The sequence below is a fragment of the Pogona vitticeps genome, chromosome 14 (genome assembly GCF_051106095.1).
Source record: "Pogona vitticeps strain Pit_001003342236 chromosome 14, PviZW2.1, whole genome shotgun sequence".
NCBI lineage: Eukaryota > Metazoa > Chordata > Lepidosauria > Squamata > Agamidae > Pogona > Pogona vitticeps.
The window spans coordinates 4,930,650-4,958,451 of NC_135796.1; the positions used below are offsets into that span (position 1 = coordinate 4,930,650).

Consider the following 27,802-nt stretch of genomic DNA (forward strand, 5'->3'; position numbering starts at 1 on the left):
TGGACTTCAACTCCCAGAAATCCTGGCCAGCAGAGGTGGTGGTGAAGGCTTCTGGGAGGTGCAGTCCAAGAACATCTGGAGGCCAAGGTTGGGGACCACTGCAAAGGAAAAGGAGCTGTGGAAGGAAAAGGAAAGGAAACCAGTTTACGGAGATGACAACACAGGAAACATATGAGATACAAACTTCATCTCCTTAACACAATGTCATCCCTAGCTCTCCTTCCGGTCTTGATATACATAGAACTCATTGCCATGCACTGAAACAGTTCCTTCCTTGGAATCAATGAAATGTAAAAGAGCTGAGCTATCCTTAACTTGTGCATACAGCAAAACCATGTGCTGAACAAGGCGATTAATTGTCCTGTGTTTCAATCTAGCCTTAAGGAAGTGATGGAGGTATGCACAATTAGGCACAGGGTGGAGAAAGCAAATAGAGGGGAGGGAGTTTCTTATCTTGTCTTATCTTATCTCTTAGATCTGCAGAAGCTGGAAGGGACCCTCTGGATCATCCAGTCCAGCTCCTGCCGAGGAGGCACCATGAGGAATCGAACTTCCAAACCTCTGGCTCCACAGCCTGAGACCAAAACTCCTGTGCTCTCCAACAGAACCTGGGTTCGCCTGCTGAAGCTGAACGGTGGGAAATTCAAGAGAGACAAAGGGAAGGATCCCCTCCTGCAACACATTGTTAAACACATTGTTAAATTTCCCAGCCCCAACGCACACCGCCTGATGCTCAAGGAACGCTGCGCTTACTATGCGTGTTGAATTGCATGGGAGAAACAGGGGTGAAGGACACAATAGGAAATGTAAAACAATCGTGTGCAGGCAGACCGAATAATAAAACGCGAAGTATTTGCCTCGAACTTCGTTGCATTTTCCAAATACATTTGTGATCCTGTCTTAGAAAATGCTTATCTGGCGTTTCTCTGGAACAACCCTGTCAATACTAAAAACGCAATAGATAATCACCTGTCAGATACTATATCTGCAGATGGAAGACAGAAACGGGCGTCAAAAATGGATGCATTTATCAAGCAGCCCAAGAAGAGACACAACTACTGAAAGTGGGAAACAAAAGGAAGGAAGGAAGGAAGGAAGGAAGGAAGGAAGGAAGGAAGGAAGGAAGGAAGGAAGGAAGGAAGGAAGGAAGGAAGGAAGGAAGGAAGGAAGGAAGGAAGGAAGGAAGGAAGGAGCCAATGATGGACGGAAGGAAGGAAGGAAGGAAGGAAGGAAGGAAGGAAGGAAGGAAGGAAGGAAGGAAGGAAGGAAGGAAGGAAGGAAGGAGCCAATGATGGACGGAAGGAAGGAAGGAAGGAAGGAAGGAAGGAAGGAAGGAAGGAAGGAAGGAAGGAAGGAAGGAAGGAAGGAAGGAAGGAAGGAAGGAAGATGGCAATGCACTGGTGTGAAAACAGATACTGTCATATTTCTTGCTGACAAAACAGCCGTCATGCTTTAGACAAATCATGAGAAGACAAAGCTCAATGAATAAGACAATAACACTCGGAAAAATTGAAGACAGCAGGAAAAGAAGAAGGCCAAATACTGTATGAGATGGGATTGGCTTTCTAAAGGAAACCACAGCCTCGGGTTTGCACAAGCTGGGAAGAGCTGTTGAGAAGGCATTTTGGAGATCACACATTTAAGGGTTACCATGAGTTGGGGCAACTTCATGGCACAAACAGTTGCGCTGGCCATGTGACCATGGAAACTGTCTTTGGACAAACGCTGGCTCTACGGCTTGGAGACGGGGATGAGCACTGCCCCCTAGAGTCGGACACGACTGGACTAAATGTCAAGGGCAACCTTTACCTTTACCTTTACTATGGCACAGGGCGTGGTGGCGCTGCGGGCTAAACCGCAGAAGCCTGTGCTGCAGGGTCAGAAGACCGAGCAGTCGTAAGATCGAATCCACGCGACGGAGTGAGCGCCCGTCGCTTGTCCCAGCTCCCGCCAACCTAGCGGTTCGAAAGCATGCCAATGCGAGTAGATAAATAGGGACCACCTTGGTGGGAAGGTAACAGCATTCCGTGTCTAAGTCGCACTGGCCATGTGACCACGGAAGATTGTCTTCGGACAAAAACACTGGCTCTATGGCTTGGAAACGGGGATGAGCACCGCCCCCTAGAGTCGAACACGACTGGACAAAATTTGTCAAGGGGAACCTTTACCTTTACCTTTACTATGGCACAAACAGTACATCTACCTATCAAAGCCATTGCATAGATTTAAGGGAGAGGGAAAGTTGCCACTTGCAATGCCATACTGGGCAAAGTCAAAGGTAGAGGAGGAGGATTTTGTCCCACTTTTTGGCCTTCATCATATTTAACATTTCTTCGCCCCCATTGCTTTCAATGGGCTCTGGGGCTTTGTTCTTCTGGACTGTTGAGTTGCCTCCAACTCATGGCGACTCTATGAATGGGTGATCTTCACGGGGTCTTCTCTTCAACAGCCCTGCTCAGCTTTTGCACACTCAACCTTGTGGCTTCCTTTAGGGAGCCAGTCATCTCATATTGGGTCTTCCTCTTTTCCTGTTGCCTTCAGCTTTTCCCAGCATTATTGTTTTGTCCCGTGAGCTGTGATCAAAGTTGGACAGCCTCGGTTTTGTCATTTTGCTTCTTACAAGGACTTGATGTGATGTCGGACATGCTTTTCTTCTTTCTTCCAGTCCTGAAAAGCTCTCCTCTAGCACCATATTTCAGATGAATTGATTTTGTTCCCTCCACTATCCAGCTGTAGAGTTAGCACAGGTCTTCTGCCCTTCCTGGGGGAGGTGCTGACGGAAAAGGAGGGCACTGGATTAAGTGGAAAATCCACCTCCACTCTGCCTTGACAGCTACGTTCACTTCTTGTTGGACTATTGACAGTGAGTGATACAGTGGAAAGAGGGAACACAAGATCACAGCAGGAAGAAGTTCTGATGATCAGGGACAGCTACATCATTTGCCCTCCACCCACTAGGCTTCCCTTTCTTAGCTAGCAATTCTCCCAGTAGTTAGAGGAGGATGGGTTTTCCAAGCAACAATATGTGCTTCTGAGTTAGTTGTATAAGAATGCTGAGTATTTTGAATGCCTTCATCTCGGTGTGGGCAATGGAGCCCCCTTAGCTTTGCCAAAGATGACCAACTACCGCAGATGACAACTGCCAGAAATGATTTGTCGATGTGGTTTGCAAGGATGGTGGGCTCTTTTGGGAATTCTCCTTGGGAATCCGGCTTTTTGTAGTGCCTAGGTTTTGAATGCACAACTAAGAGGCATTAGCTTTACAAAAGACTTGCTTCCCACTGGAGATTGCAACATGTTGCATTTGGCATCCGCTTTTGAGCCATGCAGCCTACCCTAAATCAAGAACCCAGCCCGCTGCAGAACCGCAAATGATACCTGTGAATCCACGGTTAGAGAAACTGGCCATGACAAGGGAGGGGGATTTTGGGAACTGTCCTGTAGAAAAAGGTAACTCTCCATGTTACCTCTGAAAGAAGTTTCTTTCAGAGCAGGCTGTGGACTACAAGAGAAAATGTGGAGCATGGCAACCCTGAAGCTGCTTTTCTTGGAATAGAGACCTCAGCCCCCCGCCAGGCTCTGACAAGCTTTAGGAAAGGTTAATTGGGAAAAAAAAATCCTTTTTGCTGATTGTCTTGTTTATTCTGCCATGGTACAAGCAGCTCAATAATCCAATCACCAGAGACCCCGTGGAAGGCAAAACCCTTCTAGCCTGACTCCAAAACATTACAAGAATCCTTGAGAGAAGATCGAAGGGGAAAGTCTGTCTGTCTGTCTGTCTGCCTGTCTGCCTGCCTGTCTGCCTGTCTGTCTTCTGTCTCCCTCAGAATAAGCAGCCCTCCTCAGATCTTGCATAGTCAGGCTGTGGCATCTCTGACTGGACCAATCTATCTCGTTTTAAGTCTTCCTCTTTCCCTACTGCCTTCTACGTTTCCTAGCATTCTTTTCTTTTTCCGGCCTATGATCAGAGAACACAATAGCCAGAGTTATGAATCTTTGGGGCTTTTAGTGGAGGTTCTGGACCGGTTTTGCTCTACAACCTGTGGTTTTGTCTTTTTGGCACTCTGTGGTTTCCATAAAACTTTCCTCCAACCTTGCATTTTGAATGAGTCCATTCCCCCCCCCGCCAGGTTTCCTCACCATGTAGTTTGCATACCCAAGTGTAATAATCAGGAACCGCCTAGTATGGATGTCTCAGGGTGCGATCAGACCAGGAAACAGTTCACATGGAGAAGCGCCTGTGACAGGGTCTGTTTCCCATGACATGTGGATCACAGCGCTCCAGCCTGTCCAGGATCGGTGCCCAAGCTGGACCTTTTTGGTCCAATGGCATGCCTGCTCTTTTTTTAGGGGCTGGACTGAAGCGATTCCCCAATAGATGGAAATGTGGCTTTAAGGGAAATCTCTCCCAGCCCAAGGATGCTTTCTGCTGCCATCCCACAGCGAGAAAGGAGTGTGTTCGATGCTTTCTTGCTGACTAATCATGGTTTTGAGGTCCCCCCCCCCCCCAATTTCTTGGTTACAGTCTCCTGGCTTAGGAAATTTTCACGGTCAAATCTCAATGCTCAAAAGTGACCCCACTTTTGCAATTTGTTCTTTGTTGTTGATCGAGTTGCTTGTGGCTTATGGCGACCCTATGAATGGACAACCTCCAAAGTGTTTTCTCGCAAACCCAAGCCCTGTTGCTTCCTTTAGGGAATCTGTCCATCTCATATTTGGCCTTCCTCTTTTCCTGCTGCCTCCCACCCTTTCCTTAACCTCCATCCACAGCCATTTCAAATCCCTCTTCCGTCGGTAGTGTGGTACCCTGTGCAAAACTCAAATTACAGATGTTCCTTCCACCAGTTTCCAGCCCTCCTTCTTATGCATCTAATTCAGCTTCTTGTATCATACGTTTCGCACACAGATCGACAGAAAGAGAAAACACACTCGTTTCTGACATGTTTGCCAATGCAACGCCTTTGAATTAGAAGGATTTACAGAAGCCTTGAGTAACCATTGAATTGCTCTGGCTTTTCCTGGTGTAAACACATTTGTGCAGTTTTCTTAAGATTCCCAATATGATGCTATGGGTGGTTTCTCTGAAGGAGGCCCAGAAATCCACTAGCAGGAACGGGGCCTTCTCTGTGGTGGCCACCACATTATGGAACTCTCACCATGTGGAAGTGTGTCAGGCTTCTGTCCTACTCCTTGGCTTCAGGAAAAAGGTAAAGACCTGACTCTTTATTCAGGCTTTTTATACTCCTGCCCCTGTTTATTTTTTTTTTCCTTTCAGTCTCTCTAACTTTTGATGGCCCTCAACTTTATAGGTTGCTTGTTTGGTTTGCCCCCATCTTGTACCGAAGTAAAAGAATTTATGATGTATTTAAACTGTGTGGAAAGAAAAAATAAGGATTTAATAGTAATAATGACTACGGCTGCAAGATTAATTTTTGCAAGAAACTGGAGAAATGATAATCAATTTTAGTTTAGAGGAATGGTACAGAGAATTATGGGATATGGCGATTAATGATAAACTGACGTGTGATATGAAAGTAAGAAGAGGCCAATTGAAAAATAATGATTTTAAGAAAACATGGAATGTATTTTTGGAATTTGTATTTCGGAGAGAGAAGAGGTAAACATAGAGGGAAGAAACAATGAGATTTTGGAGAGAAAATGGACTGAATGAAATTTAATGCTAGTCCTGAAGGTGATGGGAGCACTTGTGAAATTGTATCTTATTGTTTTGTATTTTTTAATAGTTTTTTGTGTGGTAGTAGGTTTATGTTGTATTAATAAAAATTATTTTTTTTAAAATAAACTGTGTGGATGTTTTTGCTTAGTGTTTTATTTGTCATTGGTACTGAGTTTTGGCTTATGTTTGTTGATGTCCGGATTGTAAGCCGCCCAGACTAGTGGTAGACCGGTGGAATAAAAATCAAAATAAAACAAACAAATAAATTTTCGCACCTTGCAATGCGTCTATGTGCAGTTTTTCGACCACATGCATTTTGATCAATCCACATTCCCATGTGCATTAATTCCAGAAAGAAAAAGAGTTTTCTCTTGATGTCAGGAGGCCAAACACTAGGTGTGCGATTATATTGCAGACCACAGACAGGATGCATTAAAAAAATAATCTGCTTTTTTTCTGTCCTGATTTGCAGCTTAGCAAAGGACATCTTTATGGGGAAACACAGAATGTGCTTCTGAATCACTGCTACACACAGCTTTCCCTCTCCGCGTCAGGCAGACAGCTGGAATTCGCACCTGTCACTCTTTTTAAAACTTTTTTTTCCTCTTTCCTTTCTGCAGAAGTGATCTGATCTAATATTTCCTCTCCCCTGCAAAAGGGGGTTGGGGAGTCTCACTAGTAGACACAGTCTGGCAGAGTCTCACTCTGCAGCTGGTTTGATTCCCTCCTGCAAGCCCCGAGCAAGCCGGGAGAGCCCCCAGTTGTATCCTGGCAACATGGAGGGGAAGCCAGCGATTCCGACTTTGTGGTTGAATGCATTCCATGCTCATGTTCGCTTCTGAACTTTAAAGGTGGCACCTGATGTGGTGACCTTATGTGGGGGTCAAGGTTCAATACCTTGGATATTACTTGTAAAGTTCAGACAAAAACCCAGAGTGGACTTACCGGCCCTATCAAAACATAGTCCTCAACTTCCACGGCCATTAGTGGTCACTTTTTCGGACCATTCTCAGAGTCTAAGTAAAATAAAAAAGGCAAGACACTTCTGTGTTCCAGAGCTCAGGACCTCCTGGATTTAAATTTTGTTCCTTCTTGATACGAATCAACTGATATTTGCAAATGTCTTCATTTGCAATTCTTCCATTTTCTTTCCAAGATGGAAAGAACTTGGTAGGGTTTTTAAAAAGAAGTGTTTATCGGAGAAATTTCAGCTAAGAGATTCCTCTGCCCGTACCTACCCACCCAGAGCTTTGAAAGATAAATTCTTACAACTCTGGGCTTGAATTTCTGCATCTTCAACATCAACGTTGCTGAACTCGGTTGCTACCTCTCCCCTCCTTTTTTTTTCCTGAGAAGCTTCTCATTTTTAATAGATTTACGGCTGACAAATACAAGATAAACCGCTCCATGCTGGCAATAGCTGGGGCTTATTTGATGGCTGCGAATGCGAGAGACGTTTCTTTCAGAATTGGTTTTAAAGGATTTACCATAATGCACCATTTTGTATTTGGAATGGAAAGAGCTTGAAGTTTAAACAAATTCCAGTGCAGGACAAAATAAAACAGGTCAGTTTCCCCCAGCTCTGTTGAATGTCATAAAGCCATATACTGCCTTTTACCAGGATAACTTTTCATGTTTCCTTTGTCCTTGACTTTGTCTGTTCATGAAGTGGAATGAGATGGTGGAGGAAGCATTGTTGGGCAATAAGAAGGAAGGCAGAACTACTACAGGCAACAGATGGGAGCACCTTTTGTTCAATGTGCCTTTTAAAATTTCTTCCGTGCCGAGACTCCCTGCAGGTAGAAATGTAGCACATAAGAGAGAGAACATGAAAGTTTAGAACTCAGCCTCCTCCCTGTTCTGCTGGCTTTCTGCTTGCAGGAAGTGCCCCCCCCCCAGGAAACAGAACATTTTGGAGTCTTCCTCCAGCAAGTTGAAGTGATATAGACCATCCAGCAAGTCGGGAGGGCAGTGTATGTGATTGGTGTCGCAACTGGGTAGGGAAATACCTAATTCTCCCCTCCCCATCTTCTGGACCTCCTCCTCAGAACCCCGGCCCTCCCCAGTCTCTGTTCAGTCTTGGAAAGAAGCTGCCATGTAAAGCCACTTGAATGAGTCTTTCAAATTTAATTAGTGGAGGCAGCAAGTTAAAGAGGTCAGACAGAGGTGAGATGGAAAGGCTTAACATGTTTTATTCATGTTTGTTACATCAATGGTCCACCTTTCCTGTAATTGGTTCAAGGAAGTGTCCATGGTCCCCTTTCCTTCTTTATCCCTATTACGACCCTACGGGGGGGGGAGGGCAACGGAGGGAGAAGGACTGGTTCAAAGTTGCCTAATGAGTTTTTATGGCAAGGCAGCCTGCTTCTTGGGAGGAAACGAATGACAAACCTAGACAGCATTTTAAAAAGCAGAGACATCACCTTGCCAACAAAGGTCCAAATAGTCAAAGCTATGTTTTTTTTCCCAGTAGCAATGTATGGAAGTGAGAGCTGGGCCATAAAGAAGGCTGACTGCTGAAGAATTGATGATCTGAATTGTGGTGTTGGAGGAGGCTCTTGAGAGTCCCCTGGACTGCAAGGAGAACAAACCTATCCATTCTAAAGGAAATCAACCCTGAGTGCTCATTGGAAGGACAGATCCTGAAGCTGAGGCTCCAATACTTTGGCCATCTCATGAGAAGAGAAGACTCCCTGGAAAAGACCCTGATGTTGGGAAAGTGTGAAGGCAAGAGGAGAAGGGGATGACAGAGGACGGGATGGTTGGACAGTGTCGTCAAAGCGACCAACATGGATTTGACCAAACTCTGGGAGGCCGTGGAAGACAGAAGGGCTTGGCATGCTCTGGTCCATGGGGTCACAAAGAGTTGGACACGACTTAATGACTAAATGACAACAAAGGATTTGAACAGCTGTCCAGATGGCTCAATGAGTTACGTCTCTGGCTGTGGAGCCAGAGGTTGGGAGTTAGATACCTCATTGTGTCTCCTCTGAATAGAACCAGCCTGGGGGGCCTTTGGTTAGCTGCACCGTAGTCCCTGAACACCCCCTTGGAAGAAGAGAATGGCACATTACTTCTGTGTACTCTTGGCCTGGAAAACCCTGAAAAGGGTCACCCTAAGTCAGATTTGACTTGACGGCACACAATGACTATTATTAAGGATTTGATCCTGGATCTCCCAACATCACAAACGCTAGTTACACAAACTCTCACTTTATTTAAAAAGTGGCCGTCAAAAACTTGCCCCAGTCTTTATGGTTAATCAGCATTCCAAACTTCCCTTGATGACGAGGGATGGAGAAATCAAGAAGTGTGCTAAATTCACTTGGTCAAGCATTAAGGCCTCCTGTTTCAACCGTCTCTCAAGGGGGAAAAATTGCTGTGCTAAGTTTGGCTAGATGTGCATTTTGAAAAGCCTTTGGATGAATCCGCAGAACCTCTTGCACACCTCAATGTGACGCATGCCTGCCTATTTTTCTCCTCCTTTGCCTCTCTGTCAAAACACTGGAGACTGTGCATCTCTCACAGCCGAAGTTTCATCTGACAGCTCCCCCGTTATATTCAGAACCTTTCACACCATTGCACAGATGGTCTCCCCCCAGCCTCTGGAGTGTTCACACCGCGCTGCAAAACGAACGTCGGCTTGCCATTTTGGAAAAACCCTCCTGGCCAAAATTCGAAAGAACTACATCCTGCCCTTTCTCAGCTGATCTGGAATGTGGAGATACCTATAAAGGGAGCAGACTCAAAATATTACAAGTGTCGAGCTACAGTGCGAGCAGGAATCTTACAACGGCAGTTTTATAGACTGTCGAGCTCCTGAAAAACTATGCCTCGAGGAGATTCTCTGAAACAAACTGGGCACCTCCACACACTTGTTTTAGCAAAAAAACCAAAGTGTGCTTCTTAGACACCACCCCATCGTGCTTAAAGCACTCTCTGAGTAGTTTACAATTTAATTATGCACGCTACACATTGCTACCTCCCCCCCCCCCAAGGAAGTCGAGTACTCAGTTTATTGATTTGAGGAGGATGGAAGGCTGAGTGAACCTCAAGCCAGCTACCTGGGATTGAACCCGGGTTGTCAGCAGAGGTTTGCCTGCAGTACTGCAGTTTAACCACTGCGCCACAAGGCTCCTTACAAAAAAATTATCTCCCAGATTGGGAGTGTCCCCTTCCTCAACTGGATATGAGCCTCTGGTCCCTTCTGGCTTCACGTGGAAGAAAAAGCTGCCAATTTAACATAATAACAAAGGTGTCTTTGAGGAATACTACGTATAGTACCTCATTTTCCCCCCACCCTACAGCACACTTGACCTTTCTTATTGTGCTCATATCTAAGTACAACTCCCATCATCCTGTCTTCTCATTCCTTTGGGTTACTTCCCTACTTCCCATCTTCCCCCAAATAAGGTTCGCTGGTCCCAGTTCTATACTGCAGTACAGGAGCTATATTTTTTCCCAGAGTTCTATAGCGCTAATCCAACAAGCTTGGCGCTGTAAGAAAGCACCGTGATGCAGAACTCTGCCCCAGCGGTACAAAACAGTACAAGAAATAAACCCTTGGTTTTGGGAAATACAAAAAGTCGGAGCAATTCATGAAAACTCAATGGTTCAAAGGCTCAAACAAGCTGCCTGCTCCTGCCCCAGTGCATACTAGGAGATTTGTTTCTGAGCAGAAAACTAGGAGCTGCTAGGCCTAGCTAAGCCACAAAGCTTCCCAGTTTAGGCCAGTATACTTTTGTTAGTCACAGCTAAAGAAACCCTATTGACTCAACATTTTGCATACAAATCCTACTGTTGAGCTACCAAGTCCGCTGTGAGTTGGGATGATCAATAGGATTATAGGCCTAATAATTAAATTCCTCTATAGAGCTCAAGATGGCATATGTGGCTCTCAATCTCACCCCATCAGCCTCATACCCACCCTGCGAGGTAGGCCAGTTTGAGACAGAGTGATAGACAAAGGTCAGCCAGGGAATTTTTATGGCATACTTTGGATTTGAACCTGAATCTCCAAAGTCCCAAACTAACATTCTATCAATGTGATTGCTCCATATTTTATATTTACAGCCTTAATTCTTCCACACAGACATGAACATCACAGGCAGGGTAGAAGCACTGTATCAATAAACCCATGAATATCTGCAAATGAACAGCTAGAATGTATGCATGCGCAATTGTGTAGGTTGAGCAAGCAAGTTGCCACGAATTGACAAAGTGCTCACAACAACTGTGCAATGGGCATGCAAAGAGGAAAGCAGCTGGCGTTGGTGGCAATTTGCCTCCAAGACTGAACACAGGTTCACTTCTGTGTCCATCAGTCACCGGGAGGATTCTGAGTTGACTGGTCAATCAGCGTTGGGTTAATCGATGCGCCATAAACACTAGGTCAGTTCTGCTAGAGGTCGGGAAAGGGCGCTTGGCACAGCGCCAGCTTTTGTTCGATGGGATGCACATGACCCTCAGAATATTTCGCTACACCTTGCGAGGCCTTAGGGGAGCTGCTCCCTCCAAGCCTCACTGCCCCACTACTCCAGTGACTAGAGGAAAAGGATAATATTGATCTGCTGTGCAGGGCAGTCAGAAGTTTATCGAGACAAGTACAAAGTGTTCCAAGTGTGTCGAAGTGGCGTAGACATCCTGCTGCTTCATAAAGTAAGCAAGTCTGTTCACTCCCTTGTCAAAATCAATCAGTATGTGTCATCTTTAGTGCAGTGAATCTCAGGACAAGAGGGATTGCTTCTGGACAATTGATATTCAGATTTGCAATTGTGCTGCTTTATGCTTTTTTAAAAAAATCCAACCAGCACACCAAGGAAATCATACAGTCTCTCCCCGCCCAATTTCTGAAATGGAGGCATTTAACCCCAAAGGACTACACAGACCATTTGAATAGAACAAAATCCTTGCACACCTGTTGGCCTCGGTCCTTTGGCTCACACAGGGAAGATCGTATAGCCTGTTGCAGCCAGTTTCATGCAGTGGGTTGTGTGTGTGATTAAAATATTGGGCAAAGGAGCAGAAAAAGGCAGGTGCAAATCCAACATCGCTGCCCCGAGCCATAAAGCTGTTTGGGTGATCTTGAGCTGTTTTTGAACACACCGCATGGTCTACCTCACAGGGATGTTGTACGGATCAAATGGGATGAGGAGAACCATGCAGGGTTTCTGGAGGTGTGTGTGCAACCTATAGATGTTCAAACAAATCTTCTGCAATATGACAAATCTGCCACTTGCACAAGTTATATATCGTATTCCGTACTTTCCCTCATTTGTTCCAGTTTGGGTACAGAACTGCGCAAGGCCATGCTGGCCCGTATCCAAGCATGGGGATCCTTACTCAGCCCCTACTGTGGGTTCTGAGAACAGCTTAAACACAGTCAAATTTAAGTTTCACCGTGTTGAGGACTAGAAGCTTGCTGAGGACTAAAAAGGCAAGAAAGCAGGCATGGAATTCTTTACTTGTCACTAGGAAAACGGATGTCTTACGATGCAGACCGATCAGAAGGCAAGGTCCATCATATTCACGGGGACACAGAAGGATCCCCCCCCAAGAATGTGAGGACTGTGAACATTTTGGGGACCCCTTGGGCAAAGATCCCTTCAGCGGATCCTTTCTCTCCGGACGCACCAGTGAATTGCTTCCGATGTGTGCAACTAAGATCCTGTTCATATCCGAGCTCACTTTCTTAACAAGGGTTCCACTTGCGGGCTGGATTTTTCTGCCTTTGGCTATAAATTGCGCAGTGTTTTCAGTACTGATTGAAACATGCCTTGCAAAACACACACACACACACACACACAGAGAGAAATAGCTGTCAACTTTGCTGCTGCATGGTACATATTTAACTCGAAGGTTGTGGTTTTGAGAGAGGAGGATTAGACCTCCCTTCTCCTCACTTGGAGACCCAATGATGGCATCAATTATAGCTCGGAGCAAAACAGACATCAGTTTCCAGAGCCAGACCCTCTATTAGAGAGCTCTCAAGGCAGGCAAACGGCTGTAACCACAGGCTGTCGAAAAAGGGCGAAAGAAAGTGGAGGGACCTTTGGAATAAATTGTGCGCAAATGGGGCTTAGAATCGGGAATGCTGCTTTGGGTGCCAAAAGACAATTTTTGACTGAGCCAAATGGATGGAGAGAAAGCAAGTAGGGGAGGAGGTGATCAGGTGGCTACATCAATGTGGAAAATCATTTGGTTTCTGGAGATGAGGAGATTAACGTTTGCCCTCCCTCCGTTCCCAAGGAGCGAAGGGCAGAGGAGACGGCTACCGAGCTCAAAGTGTAAAGGAAGAAGAAATAAAAGGATAGCTCAGTGGTTGAGTTCTCTGGCTGTAGAGCCAGAGGTTGGGAATTCGATTCCCCCACTAGGCCTCCTTGGCAGGGGCTGGACGTGATGATCCCGAGGGTCCTTTCCAGCCCTGCAGATCTAAGAAAGAAGCAGGAGTAGCCCAAAGGTATCGGCAAACGGGGCACATCCACCTTCCCAACCAAGGTGTATACTCTCTTGAACCAATAGGGGGCAGCACAAGGTGTGCTTAAACCTTGCAAAGCAGAAGGTTGGATAGCAAAGGAGCTGGAGCTCATTTTGTGGGTCACCCCACCCACCAGCCCATCAACCCCCGTGGGCTTCAGCCACCACCGGAAAGAAGTGCCGAGGCCTCTGTTTGGTGTGTGTGTCTCATGGTGTTGTCTTTTGGAAACCTTTTCAGTTCCACAGAGTTAGCCAGGTTGAAAAATGACTAAGAAGGAGTCTTTGCGAGAGTTTTGGGCATTTCTTGAGCTACAGAACAAGGAACATCTATGATGTACCGTATTTTTCCATGTATGAAACAACAGTTCTTCCAAAAACGAGCAGAGGAAAAATTGAGGGCTGTTTTATACACGGTAGTAAGGAAGCGGGGAGGGATCAAAGCGCTTTGATCCCTGCTTTCCCGCTCAACTTTTTGCAAAGAAAGTGGAGGGGGAAAGCAGGTTTTTGCAAAGAAAGTGGAGGGGGAAAGCACTTTCTTCACAAGAAAGTAGAGGGGGAAAGCGATTCCTGCTTTCCCACGTCCACTTTCTTGCAAAGAAAGAAATTTTGGGTTAGAAAAGCGGGGGGGGGGTGTTACGGGGGTGTCTTATACACAGAAAAATACGGTAATATTACAAAATAAGCCAGTACCACTTTTTGAAATATGTGTGCCCCAATTTTCAAAAAGCACAGACCAGATTGGTGATCCAGTTGCTGAGCTGCGAGGTGACCTTGGACATCTCTCCCTCCCTCTCTCTCTCTCTCTCTCAATCTGTCCATCAACCCGACAAGGTTGTTGTCAGCGATCAGAAAAATGGCCTTTTGTGACACTAGGAATCCCAGAATCTCTGAGCCAGTATGTCCAGAAGCTACGCCAGCTGGGGAGTTCTGCAAAGCCGTAACCCGGAAACAGCACTATCCCCAATTTCTGCCCTTGCTGCTCGTCAAAGAACAGTGCAAAAGCAAAACAGATTTAAAAAAAACACATCTAGACTGATGGTGTATGCACATCTCTCTATGTGTGCATTTTGCTAAAAAATAAAAATAAAAATAAATAAACAGCACCGGGAAAAGCCGTTTGCTGATTGGATGGGTAATAAGGAGAAAGCTCCTGGAATTAGCTGTGTGGCAGTAAATTTCCAGGGTAATATAAAACCCCATTTATAAAATTGTTTTCCTCTGGTTGGAGGAAGCAGTCAACTAGCAGGATACCTCGGGCATCGGAGGATGAAATTAATGGCAGCCACCCAAGGCAATGACAAGGCAAGTATTCCCCCCCCCTCACTCAACCCATACACTGTGTCTCATTTCAGAGAGACAGAGAGAGAGAGAGAGAGAGAGAGAGAGAGAGAGAGAGAGAGAGAGAGAGAGAAGGAGGGAGGTGAGGAAGAGAGAAGGTTGCCTGACACGAAGTGGGTCCCAAGTATTGTCAATTCTCTGGAAGCCAAGGTGGCTCAGCTTTTCAGGTGCAGTTTTGACGCAGGCACTGCAATTCCACCGAGGTCCCTTCCTGCACTCTGTCTTGTGTTCTCCTTCCTCGTCTACTCGGGGTGGGAAAATACACAAGGTCACGGGCAGCGTTACAGCTCTGAGGCCCGAAGAAGCTGTTTGTTTCTGTTTTAATTAAAAACTTTGTTTTTTTAAATAAACAGGAACCCCGAGGTGGGGAGGGTGGAGGAGAGAAAGAGGGAGGTTAAAAGCCAGCATGGCGTAACTGTTGAGCACGTTGGAAGGAAAACAGAGACCCCTTGCTCCTCTCCTCTGAGCTATGGAAGGCGTTGGGTGACTCTGGACGAGTCCCTCTCCCTCAGCTTGACTACCTCATAGGGCTGTTGTTGTGAGGATGTAGCAAGGTGGGAGAAGGCCTTGTGGGCTGAGTTTAATGCTCACTGAAGGAAAAGCAAGATATCTTTGATGAATAAATCCAGAAAAATGAAGTCAGGAGATTGAATATAACTAATATTATGAGCTACGTTATTTGCACCACAATGTTCTGTGGTGCAAAACACACACTTGTTGTGCTTACACCCACATATGGGCACGAGATGTCAACATGATCCGGCACTTGAGCCATGTGACCTTCTTCCTCCACAGACTGCAGGCCCTACAGCCCCAAAATGATAAATGCCACCCAACTGGAGAGTTCAATGAGTTAGATAACTGACTTTAGACTCAAAGGTTGGGAGCCAGCCTGGGTGGCCTTGGGCCGGCTGCACAGTTCCAGGGTGCCCCCTAGAGGAAGGGAAGGGTGACACACTTCTGAGGACCTGGTACCTAGAAAAACCCATCACCATAAATCAGAATTGACCTGACAGCATGTAATTATTTTTAGGAAAAACCTAAATGAGTATTCTACATCTAGAAAACCCTGGGAAGGGTTGCCATAAGGCAGAACTGATGGAATATAATTATTATTGTTTAGTGTTGGCTAAGGGACCCTTGGAGGTTTAGCCTCCAAGGGTCACTTTTCCTAACTCTGTGGGAGCAGACGGTCACACATCTTATTATATTTCCTCCAGTACAGAAGCTCTTGGTTGTTCCAGTGGTTGGGAGGGTCTGTCTTCTTGGGGGGCCCTTTGCAATCATTTCCTAGAGAAACTCAGTTTCTCTTCGGAAACACTGTGGGAACCAGAACTGGGCTTTTTGAAGAGCCTGATCCTCTCCTCCGGAGAAATACTAGCCGTTGTTTGTCATCTGGAAGGGAAAAGTCTCCCCCTGAAGAACCTGTTCAAGGCCATGCGATGCTCACTTGCCCCTCGGGCCAAATCAAAATGTGACAGCTAGAGGACTAATAATATCAGGCAAAATCCAAAGAAACAACAGAAAACAAAAAGAGAGAGACTAAAATGCGGCAACATAAAGACTAACCATGATATTTTAACATGAGCTTTTGTGGACGAGTCCACTTCGTCAGACAAATTGACTTAAAATGAAATACTGGGCAGAACACTAGTTACACAAGTAAAACTTACTAAATATTCATTGGTTTTGAGAGTCTTGGGTATTTGGTTACATCTAATAAGTAGAGATGTTGAGATCCTGATTGAAGTTCCCACCGAGCCATCGGCACCAACCGGCTGCCCTGAAATTCACGGGGTGACCTTGGGGAAGCCAGTCCATCTCTCTCATCCTGACTTTACCTCCTAGGTTTGCCGGGAAGACAGATGGGGGGAGCAAGAGGAGAGACAAGGTGCCTTCCACTGACTGGAGGTAAGGTAGGATCTACAGGGAATTAAGCACGAAGGACTCTCCCTCTATAACAGTTTGTTACTTCATTTTATTATTTCTTTTTAGTTATGCTTTGTAGGCTGTATCTTGTCCGTTGCTGCCATCTTGAGCATTTAGTTGTATATTTCTTTTTAGATTTTATATATTCATATTTGTAGGTTGGGTGGGCTGTGTGTTGCTCTTGATGTTTACGTCACCGTCGAAAACTGTCCAGAGTAGTGGCGATTGCACTAGAGGGAGTGGTACATACATACATACATACATACATACATACATGCATACATGCATACATGCATACATGCATACATGCATACATACATACACACACACACACACACACACACACACACACACACACACACACACACACACACACATAAAGTAAAAGGTTTTCTGTATGCATGCAAGCAATCTCTGTGTCCTTTTATAGGAGCATCTCTCTGCTGGTGGGTGGACTCATTCATTTAGTTCTACATCCTCTCCCGACATGGCTTTCAGCTAAGTTAGACAGGACTGTTCTCTCTGTTTTCACAGGCTTGAATTCAAACTTTTTGTTGCTGACATTTGACTAAAAGGCTTTTCTTCAACATCAGCATCTCGCCCAAAAGACCAACAAGTGAGTTCTAGAGCTATTTATGCCTTAACCCCCTCTAGAAAAAAAATGACGATGTTGGGCCTATTGCATTTTGGGCATATCATGAGAAGACATGAGTTTCTGGATGAGACAATAATGCTAGGGAAAGTGAAAAGAGGAGGGTCAAATATAAGAGGGTTTCACTCAATAACTTAAGCCACAGCCTTGAGTTTGAAAGAACTGAGTTGATGATAGGACTTCATGGAGGTCATTAATTCATAAGGTACATTGAGAGTGACTTGATAGCGCATAATAAAAACGCTGTCATGATTATTACCAATGAACAGCCCTTTCTCTTTATAGTCTCTCATGTGCCCAGCCTGGAAGATACATGATCATAGTGACCTCTTCTAATATCAGGAAAAATGGGGCCACCCCTGCCATCTGAGATATGCCTGAGTCCATTTCAATAAAGTAGCAAACGGGCCAAGGTGAACCTGAAACTTTTGTCAAATGAAATAACTACTGTGTGGGTGGGGAGGAAGGAAGGGAGGGAGGGAGGAGCTGATAAAGGAAGGGAGGGACGGAGGAAGTTTAAAAGAGAGGAATGAGCAAGGAGAGAAGGAAAGAAAAAGATGAGCAATTAAGAAAGAAAGAAAGAAAGAAAGAAAGGAAGGAAGGAAGGAAGGAAGGAAGGAAGGAAGGAAGGAAGGAAGGAAGGAAGGAAGGAAGGAAGGAAGGAAGGAAGGAAATATAGAGGGAGGAAGGAAGGAAGGAAGGAAGGAAGGAAGGAAGGAAGGAAGGAAGGAAGGAAGGAAGGAAGGAAGGAAGGAAGGAAGGAAGGAAGGAAGGAAGGAAGGAAGGAAGGGACGGACTTATGTATAGGAAGTCCTGAATCAACTAACTGTTCATTATTCCCCTCTCTCTATTGACCTGATACTCAGGGCCTGAGATGAAATTGCAATGTGAGAACGAGATCATGCCTTTTCTGCAGTCTTTGTGACTACAGGCGCAGGCATTTGTTAATTCCTCCTAAGAAGATCTTGAGATTTAGAGCCACACCCTTTTGCTTAGGCTTCTCCATCAAGCTCAGATTCCCCAGGACAGCCCACTCACCTGCTTTGGTTGAACAACCGGCCAAGCCACCCCCCTGCATCAGGTGCCTTACAAAATTAATGCCACCACGTTCTTGGTAACAAGTCAGCCAGCCTGCTGCTTGCACCAACTATTCTACTCAGAAGATAACATCCTGCAGGAGCAGCTCGTGGCTTGAGGAGAAAAGGGCCATACTTCACATACACACACACACACACAAATTTCTGGATAAGATGCTTCTTCCTCCTCATGCTACAGGCCGCCTATGTGATCAATACAAGCACGGAGAGGCTCCAAGCAGCTTGAAACAAATGAACATTAATGCTTCCTGGCTTTGTTGTCATCACTATATAACTGGTTTTCTGTGCCATATATTGTTATTTTATCAAGACCTTACTAGGACATAAGGTTATTCTGTCTCAGATTTTCTTTGCTTGTTCAAAATGGCAGATATCAATGATCTCGGGGCACTTAAAAACAAGAGAAGATGTGAACATAAACCTTTTCAAAATGCTTCTCAAGTTGCAAGTCCCCGACAGTAAATCAGGAGGTTGACATTTTTTTTTAAAAAAAAATGATAAATAGATCAGAAAGTGGAAAGAAAACAAAGTAAAAGCGAGGAGAAAGGTATTATACCAAGAATCTGTCAAGTGTTTGAACTAAAAAATAAAATCAAGCACAGACCGGATGTCGTTCATTTCAGAAAAAATAATGAAAAGTAAACAAACCGGGAATCATCTGTATTTTTGTGTTATGAAAGGCCTTATATTTCATGTGAGGTTTTTACCCAATGTGAGAAAGGGCTGAATTTCACAGATGGCCTTTTAATGCTGCAGAACAAGGAAGAAACAAACTCAAAACAGTCTTAGAGCAGTGGTTCTTAACCTTTGTTACTCAGATGCTTTTGAACTGCAACTCCCAGAAACCCCAGTCAGCACAGCTGGTGGTGAAGGCTTCTGGGAGTTGCAGTCCAAAACTCCTGAGTAACCCAAGGTTAAGAACCAGTGTCTTAGAGGAATCTTCTGCACCCCAGCCGTCTTCTGGGTCAATGGTTCCCAACCTTAGGTAACCCAAATGTTCTTGGACTACAACTCCCAGAAGACTTCACCACCAGCACAGCTTCCGGGAGTTACAGTCCAAAAACAGTTGGGCTACCCAAATTTGGGAACCACTGCTCTAGGTGCTAGCTTACAATTCTCATCATCCCCAGTGGGAGCTGTGGTCAGTACACCTGGAAGGTAACATGGTTGGGAAAGGATGGTTTAAAAAAAATATTGGTGGTGATGACCTCGCAGGTTCCAATCTAGATGAAACTGAAACAGTCCAGTCTTACACACATCTACTCATAAGAAGTTAATTCCTATTGTGTTCAATGAAACAGGCTCCCTGGGTAACTGGGTGTATAAGATTGCAGCCAAAGAACGTTTAAATCTATTGTTTCAGTGTGCTTTATTCTGGTTGTTAATGCATTCCGTTTGTTTATAAGGAGAGCTAATTGTTTCGGTATAAGCTACAGGGATCTTGATCAGATCTACCATTCTTTAGAATGGAGTAATAAAAATAAATCTCAAAACACAACTATCATTTATAGCAGCGGTTCCCAACCTTGAGTCCCCAGACGGTCTTGGACTAAAACTCCCAGAAACCTTCGGTCATTTACCAATAGCATTTCTACTCCACTTTCTAGATTAAGAAAAGCAGCCAATGTATCTTACAAAAATTTCTAGTGTGATCGCATTATCGCTTGAGTTTCCAATTTAAAAGACACATCACACAAGGAAAAAAGGGTAGGGAAGGAAGAGGGGAAACTATGCTTAGATATCAGAGGAAGTTACCATTCTTCTAACAACCTGCTGTGATGGAAACACAGCACGAACATCTGGACCGCAGATCAGGAGGTGAGCCTATTTTTTCCTTCCTAGAACACATGGACCCACAGGAAGTGGCAACTCCTTCGAAAAAAGTTGACCTAACTTAGCAATAAGAGCACCACAGAAATGGAAACTTTGATCTCTGAAGTTACTGGAGGGAGAATGGAGGTGAGGAATAAAATTCCCCAGGAGACTCCTTCAAGAAATGGATGACGGATAGTTCCAGACCACAAAACGAGAGAGACAGAGTCACTGATGTGAGCCACACACAACAGGTCTTGGGGTGGTTTTTCTCTAACAAGGAAATTGATTTCCTTTTCACACCAATGTTATCAGAACAATCTGGGCCCATGGCGGGTGGCATGAAGTGGTAACAACGTTCAGGAGTTACGTGCGCTTCTTCTTGCTCATAATTGCAGGTGGCACCTCAGCTACAGCTGTACACCCCATGCAAACACAGACCCCCCAGGAGGTGCAACCAAAGCATGACATTTCTTCTTGAAGGAAGCAACAGTGGAAGGGGAAAAAAAAAAGAATATAGCTAGTTGGTGGATTTTGCCCGAGACAGGCAGCCCACCGCTTCCACAAGCTGTGGGGAGGTCTTGCCCTTCTCCTCGGCAGCCTATTCAACAAACAGTGGTAAAATCGTGCAGATGGTTTGCATGAGTTCGTTGCTTATGGGTCTATATCTCAGAAATAAAATGCACACACCCTGCAAAACGGCGGTACGGGGGGAAAACTGGGGCCCAGAATGTGCCCAGAAGGGGGGAAATCAGAGTGATACTTTTATTTGTAAAAATATGTGTACTTGGGCATTCTGCCCAGATGTCTAGGGTGTGGGGTCGGAGACTCTTCCCCAGCCAACCATGTGGAGTTCCTTTTTCCTTTGCATGCTGCACTTCTTAAAGGCTGCATGACACAGACCAGTAACCCTGGCACACTTCTAAAACACCCAATTGTTCTGACACACATCATGGCTTTTTACAGGGGCAACAAAGAGGGACAGGCGTCCCCCCTACCCGCCCGCCCACCCTCTCTCCATCACTGCACGCATTTGGAGTTTAAAGGGGGCAACCCTAATCCACTTCAGTGGTTACAAAACCCCAGCAGCATCGCTCTTTGAGATACACAGTTGTTATTATGCCGGCGGGGGGGGGGGGGCTTCCTGCCAACCTCGCCGCCGGGAAGGAGGAAAGGCTAAGACATTCAAAATCGATTTTTAAAAATAAAAATAAAATGACGTCCACCGACAAGGCAAGTTCAGGTCTATCAGAAATTAATTTGGAAAAGAGGGGGGGGGGGGCAGCAGACAACCTCCAACTTCCTCTTGAAAGTCAGCCAAAATTCAAAGTAGAATACGGTGACCAATAACAATACTGTTTATTGTTTGCCACTAAATGATGCAGTCCAGTTTCTAGGCAGAGGCTCATCACGGGGGTTTCCAGGAGGTGCGCTTGTTTCTCCTGCAGCCCAAGAAAAGTTTCGTGCCCATTTTTTAGGATGGGCATTCACACGGACTGCCAGGCACAGGATCCTGGCTTCTATTACTCTACCCAGGAAAGCCTCTCCCCACCACATCCGCGTCTTCCTGCAGCCCCAAGAAGCATCCTCGTGTCCCCCTCCTTCACGGCTGCCCAGCGCCGCCACCTCCGGGGCGAGTTTCTTACCTGGCCCGGGGCTTGCGGGAGGTGATGCTGGCCACGATGATGCTGCCGGGCCTCGGGGTGGCCACCGCTTTGAAGGTCCCTTGCCAGAACTTCTCGAAGAGCTGCTTCTCGCCCCCCTGCACGCTCGTGGCCATGGCCGCCCGCCCGCCCGAAACCGTCGCTCTCCGAGGTGCTGAAACCGATCAGGACGCGGACAGGTCGCGCTTCGCCCGCGTTTGGCGTCCAAACATTCAAGGAGGGAGCCCGAGGGCAGGACCCGGGTCCTGGGGTCGTGGGAATACGGGGGCGGCCAAGAACTCGGGGGGTCTCTCGCTATCTCCCCCCCTTCTCCAAAACGTGGAAACAGCGAAATATTTCCAAGAGTGGGGAGTCTTTCTTCCTTCCTTCCTGCCTGTCTGCCGTCGATCCGGTGGCACGATCCGGTTTGACTGAGGCGTGCTCCGTTTTGTCTCTTTCGCAACGTGACGTGGAGTCGGGGGCTGGTCAATTTCAGGAGCTCTCTGGCTCGCTCGCCCCCCCCTCCGTCTATGCTCTCCTCCCTCCCTCCCCGTCCTTCTCCCCCTTCCCTGCCTTTCTCCTCCGTCTGCCTCCAAAACGTACACAAAAGAGGCCGGCTCCCGCTCGAGTCCGCTTCACAAAGAGCAGGCTGGTCTCCTTTGGGGGGGGGGGGAAGCCAGGCGAGGAGGGGAGGAGGAGGGAAGGGAGGGGGGCGAGGCGAGGGGAGGCGAGGCGCTGACTCAGAAGCGATTTAATTGAGACCGGGAGGAAATGAGCGCACAGGCAACGCTGCCAGCTGCCTGCCTGCACCACCCCCTTCGCTGGGATCGCGGGAGGCGAGGGGGTTGGAATCATCCTAATTAAATCACTCGCCCCTCCTCGCTCATGGGGTGGGGAGAGAAAAGCAAGGCCCCATGCTTCCGTGAGGCATGGCCCTTCCTAAGGGCTGCCAGCCTGACGCAGCAAACCAAGAGTCTTGTGGCAACCTGAAGCCCATCACGTTCATTGTGGCAGAAGGCTTCATTGATATCATTGACTGATTTTTTACTTCTAGGGTGCTTTACTCCCAATTGCGAGATCCAGGATGGCTCACAAATTATTAAAAGACCAAGCAGACCAGAGCAGATGCTTTTCAAGCCACCCCACTCAACTGCAAAATCCTTTCGCCATTTGTTGGTTGGTTTGGCACCCTCTGTCAGTCCTTGGGTTGCTGCTCTGCCTTTCCTGAAATCCCAAAAGGTTCCCCATGGCAAGCATCCGTGTGATGTCCCAAGTCATTGTTCTGCCTGAAGCAGGGCAGCCAAAGCCACCCTCCCCAACCAAGAGGCACACAGCCCAAAGCCAGCCTGATTGTGATGCCAACAAGCCAGATCTTCCCACAGGCACTGCTTTTGCATCCTTGATGGCTAAAAAAAAAAAAACAACAGCACAAGAAAAAAACAGGCAAGTCACAAGGTGCTGCCTTTTTATAATGGAGAAAAATCTGCCCAAGAGGGCAGCCTCCCTTTACGGAATGGTCGAGCTGGCCCCAGGGCTGACGCCGTGGGCACCGTAGAAGCTGATGGTTCCTAGGCTGGTTTGTTTCTTACACTTTTATAGTGCCCAATTAGTGCGAAGGGCTACTTAAGGCAGCAAACAAACAAATGACGCAAATGCAAATTATATCGCAATAAAAATAAATCATAAACAAAAATTAGAAGGATGAGTAAATAAAGCAGCATAATTAAAAATAAAACAGCCTAAGTTATCATGTAGGGTAATAGTATCATGTGTAGTAATAGCCCCAAGTCACTTGGGAGGTTGGGTAGCCACTAGGGAAGACTATGGGGAACAGGTGAAGGCTGAAGGGTTTCCTTCCCGGCGTTGGTGGGAAAAACTACCACGTCTGTGGCCGTGGTAGTTTTATCCCTGGCTCGTGTTCTGCTTGTTGCTGCAGGATCTGCTCCAGAGAGGAGTCTGAATTTTAGAGGATGTAGACAAGGTGCTGATGCCTGTTCCCAAAACAGGTCCATAAAAAGTGCCTTTAAAGTTCAGATTAAAAGTGGGAGTGGATTCACACATGCACACTCTGTGACATCAGAGTCACCAGCCTGCACTGCCTGGGAAGACAGGTCCAGGTGTTTATGTCAGAGCTGGCACCCAATTAAATAAATCCCAGTAGATTCGGTGTATGAAATTTAAATCAAGCCACTGATTAAACCTGCATATCTTTGCATATGAAAAAAGGAACGGAGAAAAGCAGGCCAACTTCATTTTGGGTAACATAAGAGAAGGGTAAAGCGTGCTGCTTGCTGGGTAATGTCTGCATGAAATTTGTGGCTCCTGCCACCCATGACTCACTGTGAGTTCTGTGCGAAATTTAAATAACTCAGGTAGGAAGCTGCATAATTGCAGCTTACTCTTATGTAAGACTGGCTTACTCTCTGGTAAGAAGCTGTAAAACTGCAGTCTAAATTTTACAGCCCTTGTTAAATTAGATCTCCTTGGGTATTTAAGTCCTGGTTCTAAATAAATTTGTTGTCTTGTAAACTCTTAGCTTTAATGTAAGTGGGAAAAGATTTACTCTTGCTTGTTTTTTGTTGGTAAGCCAAAGGCAGTTAGCGTGTGCTCAGAGGCAGTTATGATTATTCTTGCCATAGTTGTTCCCTATTCAGCACTAGTTAGGACTCAACTAGAGTACTGTGTCCAGTTTTGGACATTGCACTTTAAGATGAACGCGGATAAACTGGAACAAATTCAGAAGAAGGCAACAAGTATGATCAGGGGACTGTCAGATCAGATAGATTTGATTTGTATCCCTGCACTAACTATGGGATTGGACTCCACTATTCTATGATTCTATGATTCCTATTCAATATCCTTCATAATTCATTCAGACAGTGTGTAGTAATGGTTAGAGAGTTGGACTAGGACATGAGAAACTTCAAATACCCGCTTGACCATGAGATTCCAAGGCCAGTCATACTTTCTCAGACTGACCTTCCTCACAGGACTGCTGTGAAAATGACGTGGGGAGGTGGGGAGCCATGTATGGTACTCTAAAGTTACTGGATGAAAGGAAGGATATACAGTGGTGGCTCGCATTACGATGTTAATTCTTTCCAGCAAAATCGCTGTAGAACAAAAACGTTGTAATGCGAAAATAAAACGCCCATTGAAACCCCTTCAATGCGTTCCAGTGGGCTGTAAACTCACCGTCCAGCGAAGATCCCCCATAGGGCGGCCATTTTCGGTGGCTGTCTTGAGAGGAATCCGTCCCAGAAAACAGCGGGGAGCCATTTTATTTACCCGGTGGCAGTTTTGAAACCACCGATCAGCTGGAGGAAAATCGTTGTTTTGTGAAGAATCGGTTCCCGAAGCAGGGAACCGATCATCACAAAGCAAAAAACCCCCACAAAAAACATTCAGACCATCGTTTTACTATCGCAATTGCGACTGCAAAAAGATCATCGTAATGCGGTTTTGTCGTAATGCAGGGCAATCGTAAAGCAAGGCACCACTGTATACTAAACTACTCACAAAGTATCCTGCTTGGGAAAAGCAGATACTTGATAACTAACATTCTGTTCACGAAGATAGCCAATATATATGACATTACACTGCTGAAGCTGGCAACGTTTCAAGCAGGTTGTATTTAAGTGATTTATAGCGCACAAAGCTGTACTTCAAGACAGCTAACAAGAAAACATAACAAAACCACACACAAGAATATGTCAACACACCGACTTGACTAGACTAGGTACTGTAGTTCCAATCTACTGTAGTAAACCTAGTGATTCGATGGGATTTCCAAAAGGGTTGACTCGCCTTTCAACAGTTAATTCCATGGGTTTGCTCTAGTTGAGATTAGCAAGTAATTCGATTTAGGCCACAAAAGCTGTACAATCATGGGTTTTTTTGGGGGGGGGGAATTCTATCTTATGAAATACTGCCGTACGTGATAACATGTCTTCCATTTTTCTGTTTAAATACTGGAAAAAGATGGAGTTTATAGGATCTCTAAAGCAGAAGACCTGGAGGTAAACCCTGTCTGGAGGTCTGATTAACACAGTCATGAAGGTCTGCCTGAATGACATCTCTGGAACAGTAATGGGTTCTGCTTCCAATGATGGGTTAAGCTATAAAGTATAGTCTGGCTCTCTCAGGGTTTGGATTTTAGTCTCTTCAATGTGCGAATGAGAATGAGACTCTTTATTTCTCTGGAGTAACAAACTCAATGCTGTGTTGGTGGATTCTCTAATGTACCAGCGGTAGGTGAGGAGTGTCTATCTGTCCTCTGACCATTGTGCAAAGGGATGCGAAACCTCTCGGTCTTAATCTCATTGTGTTTCTTAATTCTCATTGGCATTTTCTTTGGAAGATCCCCCCCTCCCTCTGACCTACTTCTTCCCCCGTTGCTCGTGGTGTATGCCTTTTTCACAGACATTTTCAAAGTGTGTGCATTTCCCCTTTGACTAAAGTGTTTGTACACATTTTTCAAAGGCATGTGCTTATGTAAGTTAAGTTACATAACTTTAATGCTGATAATGAGGAAAGCAGAATATCTGAAGCTTTTCTATACCTCGGCTCAACCAACAATCCAAATGGAGACTCCAGCCAAGATATCAGAAGACGGCGGAGACTCAGAAGGGTGGCTGGGAAGCAACTAGAGGAGAAAATATGTTATCCAAGAGGACAAAACCCATACCGCTGAATTTCCAAATGCGAAATCTGGTCAGCGAAGAAAGCTGACAGGATGGAAACTGACTCATTTGGAAGGATGTGTTGAAGGAGACCTTTAGGGATACCACAGGCTTTCAGAAAGACATATAGTTGGGTTCTAGGTGAAATCAAGCCTGAACTCCCCCTAGAAGCTATGAACCTGCCATACTTTGAATATATCATAAGATTGACTGGAAAAGACAGTATGGACAGAAAAAGCTGAAGGCAGTAGGAAAAGAGAAGAGTGGACATGAGGTGGAGGGACTCAGTACAGGATCCACAGCCTTGAATTTGCAAGCTCTGAGTTGGACCTTCTGGAGGTGATTAATTCATAGGGTTGGAAGAAACATCATAACACAGAATAACTGTATGCTTGTTGAGTTAAGCATGTTCTTGGAATGTTGACATGGTTTTGCATACAACAGTTTTCTCTGGAATACACCACAACCTTAGCCTATAGATATCCATAGGTTTCACTCCCCGGTTCCACTCACTGGTGGATTCCCCCACTGTACCTCCTGGACAAGAGTTGGTGATTCCTAGGGTCCCTTCCAGCTGTGCAGTTCTAAGAGAATACTATCAAGAGTGGAACTTGTGAAACCACTCCTTAAATATCTCACTTACCTTGAAAGCCCCATCAAGATCACTCTTAAGTCGGTTCCAACTTGTCAGCACAGAACACACATGAAAAGTCTATGTCCTTGATCTGAAACAACATGATTCTCCCACAGTGAATTCAAAAGTCTCTCTGAGCATACAAGCTCCTTCTTTGGTGGAAAACAAGAGGTTCCAGACACTCTTTGCATTGTTCATACTGGAGTTAATTTCAAGTGGTGGCTTAGATGACGAAAGTAGTGGTCTCAAAACTACGTGGCCTTTTTGCTTGATGATGCTCAGTCTCTGGTGGCATAGACTTGTGGCACAGTGGTTAGAGCCAAACTTCACTGGACGATAAAACCCACAGGGTAGACTTTGGACTCTCTCCAGAACTCCCTTCCCCTGTGTTACCTCACAAGGCTGTTCTGAAGATAAACTGAGGAGAAAGCCAAGTACTCATGGAAAGTGAGGTGGGCAATGAAAATGTAGAAAGAATTTAGAAAAGGTTGTGCGGTTCAGGATTACACAAAAACAAGAGTTAGGTGATAGCTTTATTGAATCACTAAAAAAATCAAACAAATTGCAAGCCTTCGTAGGTAAAATCCCACTTCCTCAGGCTGGGCATCACCCTTTCACGAATCATGCATGCTGCAGGAGATGATGTTTTAAATAACACTCCCCAGTTGACTTTACAACCTGAGTCTGAACTCATCTCATACAAGCAGATCTGCCACGAATTTTTGGGACTCTGAACTACACTGTTTCTGCACTGCCTATTAAGAGGTACCGCCGAGCCTGAGGAAGTGGGATTTTACCCATGAAAACTTGCTATTTGTTTAATTTTTTAAAAAAAATTGGTTCAGTAAAGGGATCACTTTAC

General features: G+C 45.6%; 1 protein-coding gene across 3 annotated transcripts in view; it reads right to left on the reverse strand.

Annotated features, from left to right (window-relative positions):
• SRRM4 (serine/arginine repetitive matrix 4) overlaps positions 1 to 21,897 on the reverse strand; it is a 149,177-nt gene extending 127,280 nt beyond the window's left edge. For 2 of the 3 annotated variants that reach the window (XM_078381624.1, XM_078381623.1), the window contains exon 1: positions 21,628 to 21,897. In XM_078381624.1, the coding sequence (XP_078237750.1) occupies positions 21,628 to 21,761 (134 nt within the window). In that variant the 5' untranslated portion in view covers positions 21,762 to 21,897. The remainder of the gene's footprint in view (positions 1 to 21,627) is intronic. The other variant, XR_013539172.1, reaches the window with a different exon arrangement.
• Between the last annotated feature and the right edge of the window lie 5,905 nt (positions 21,898 to 27,802).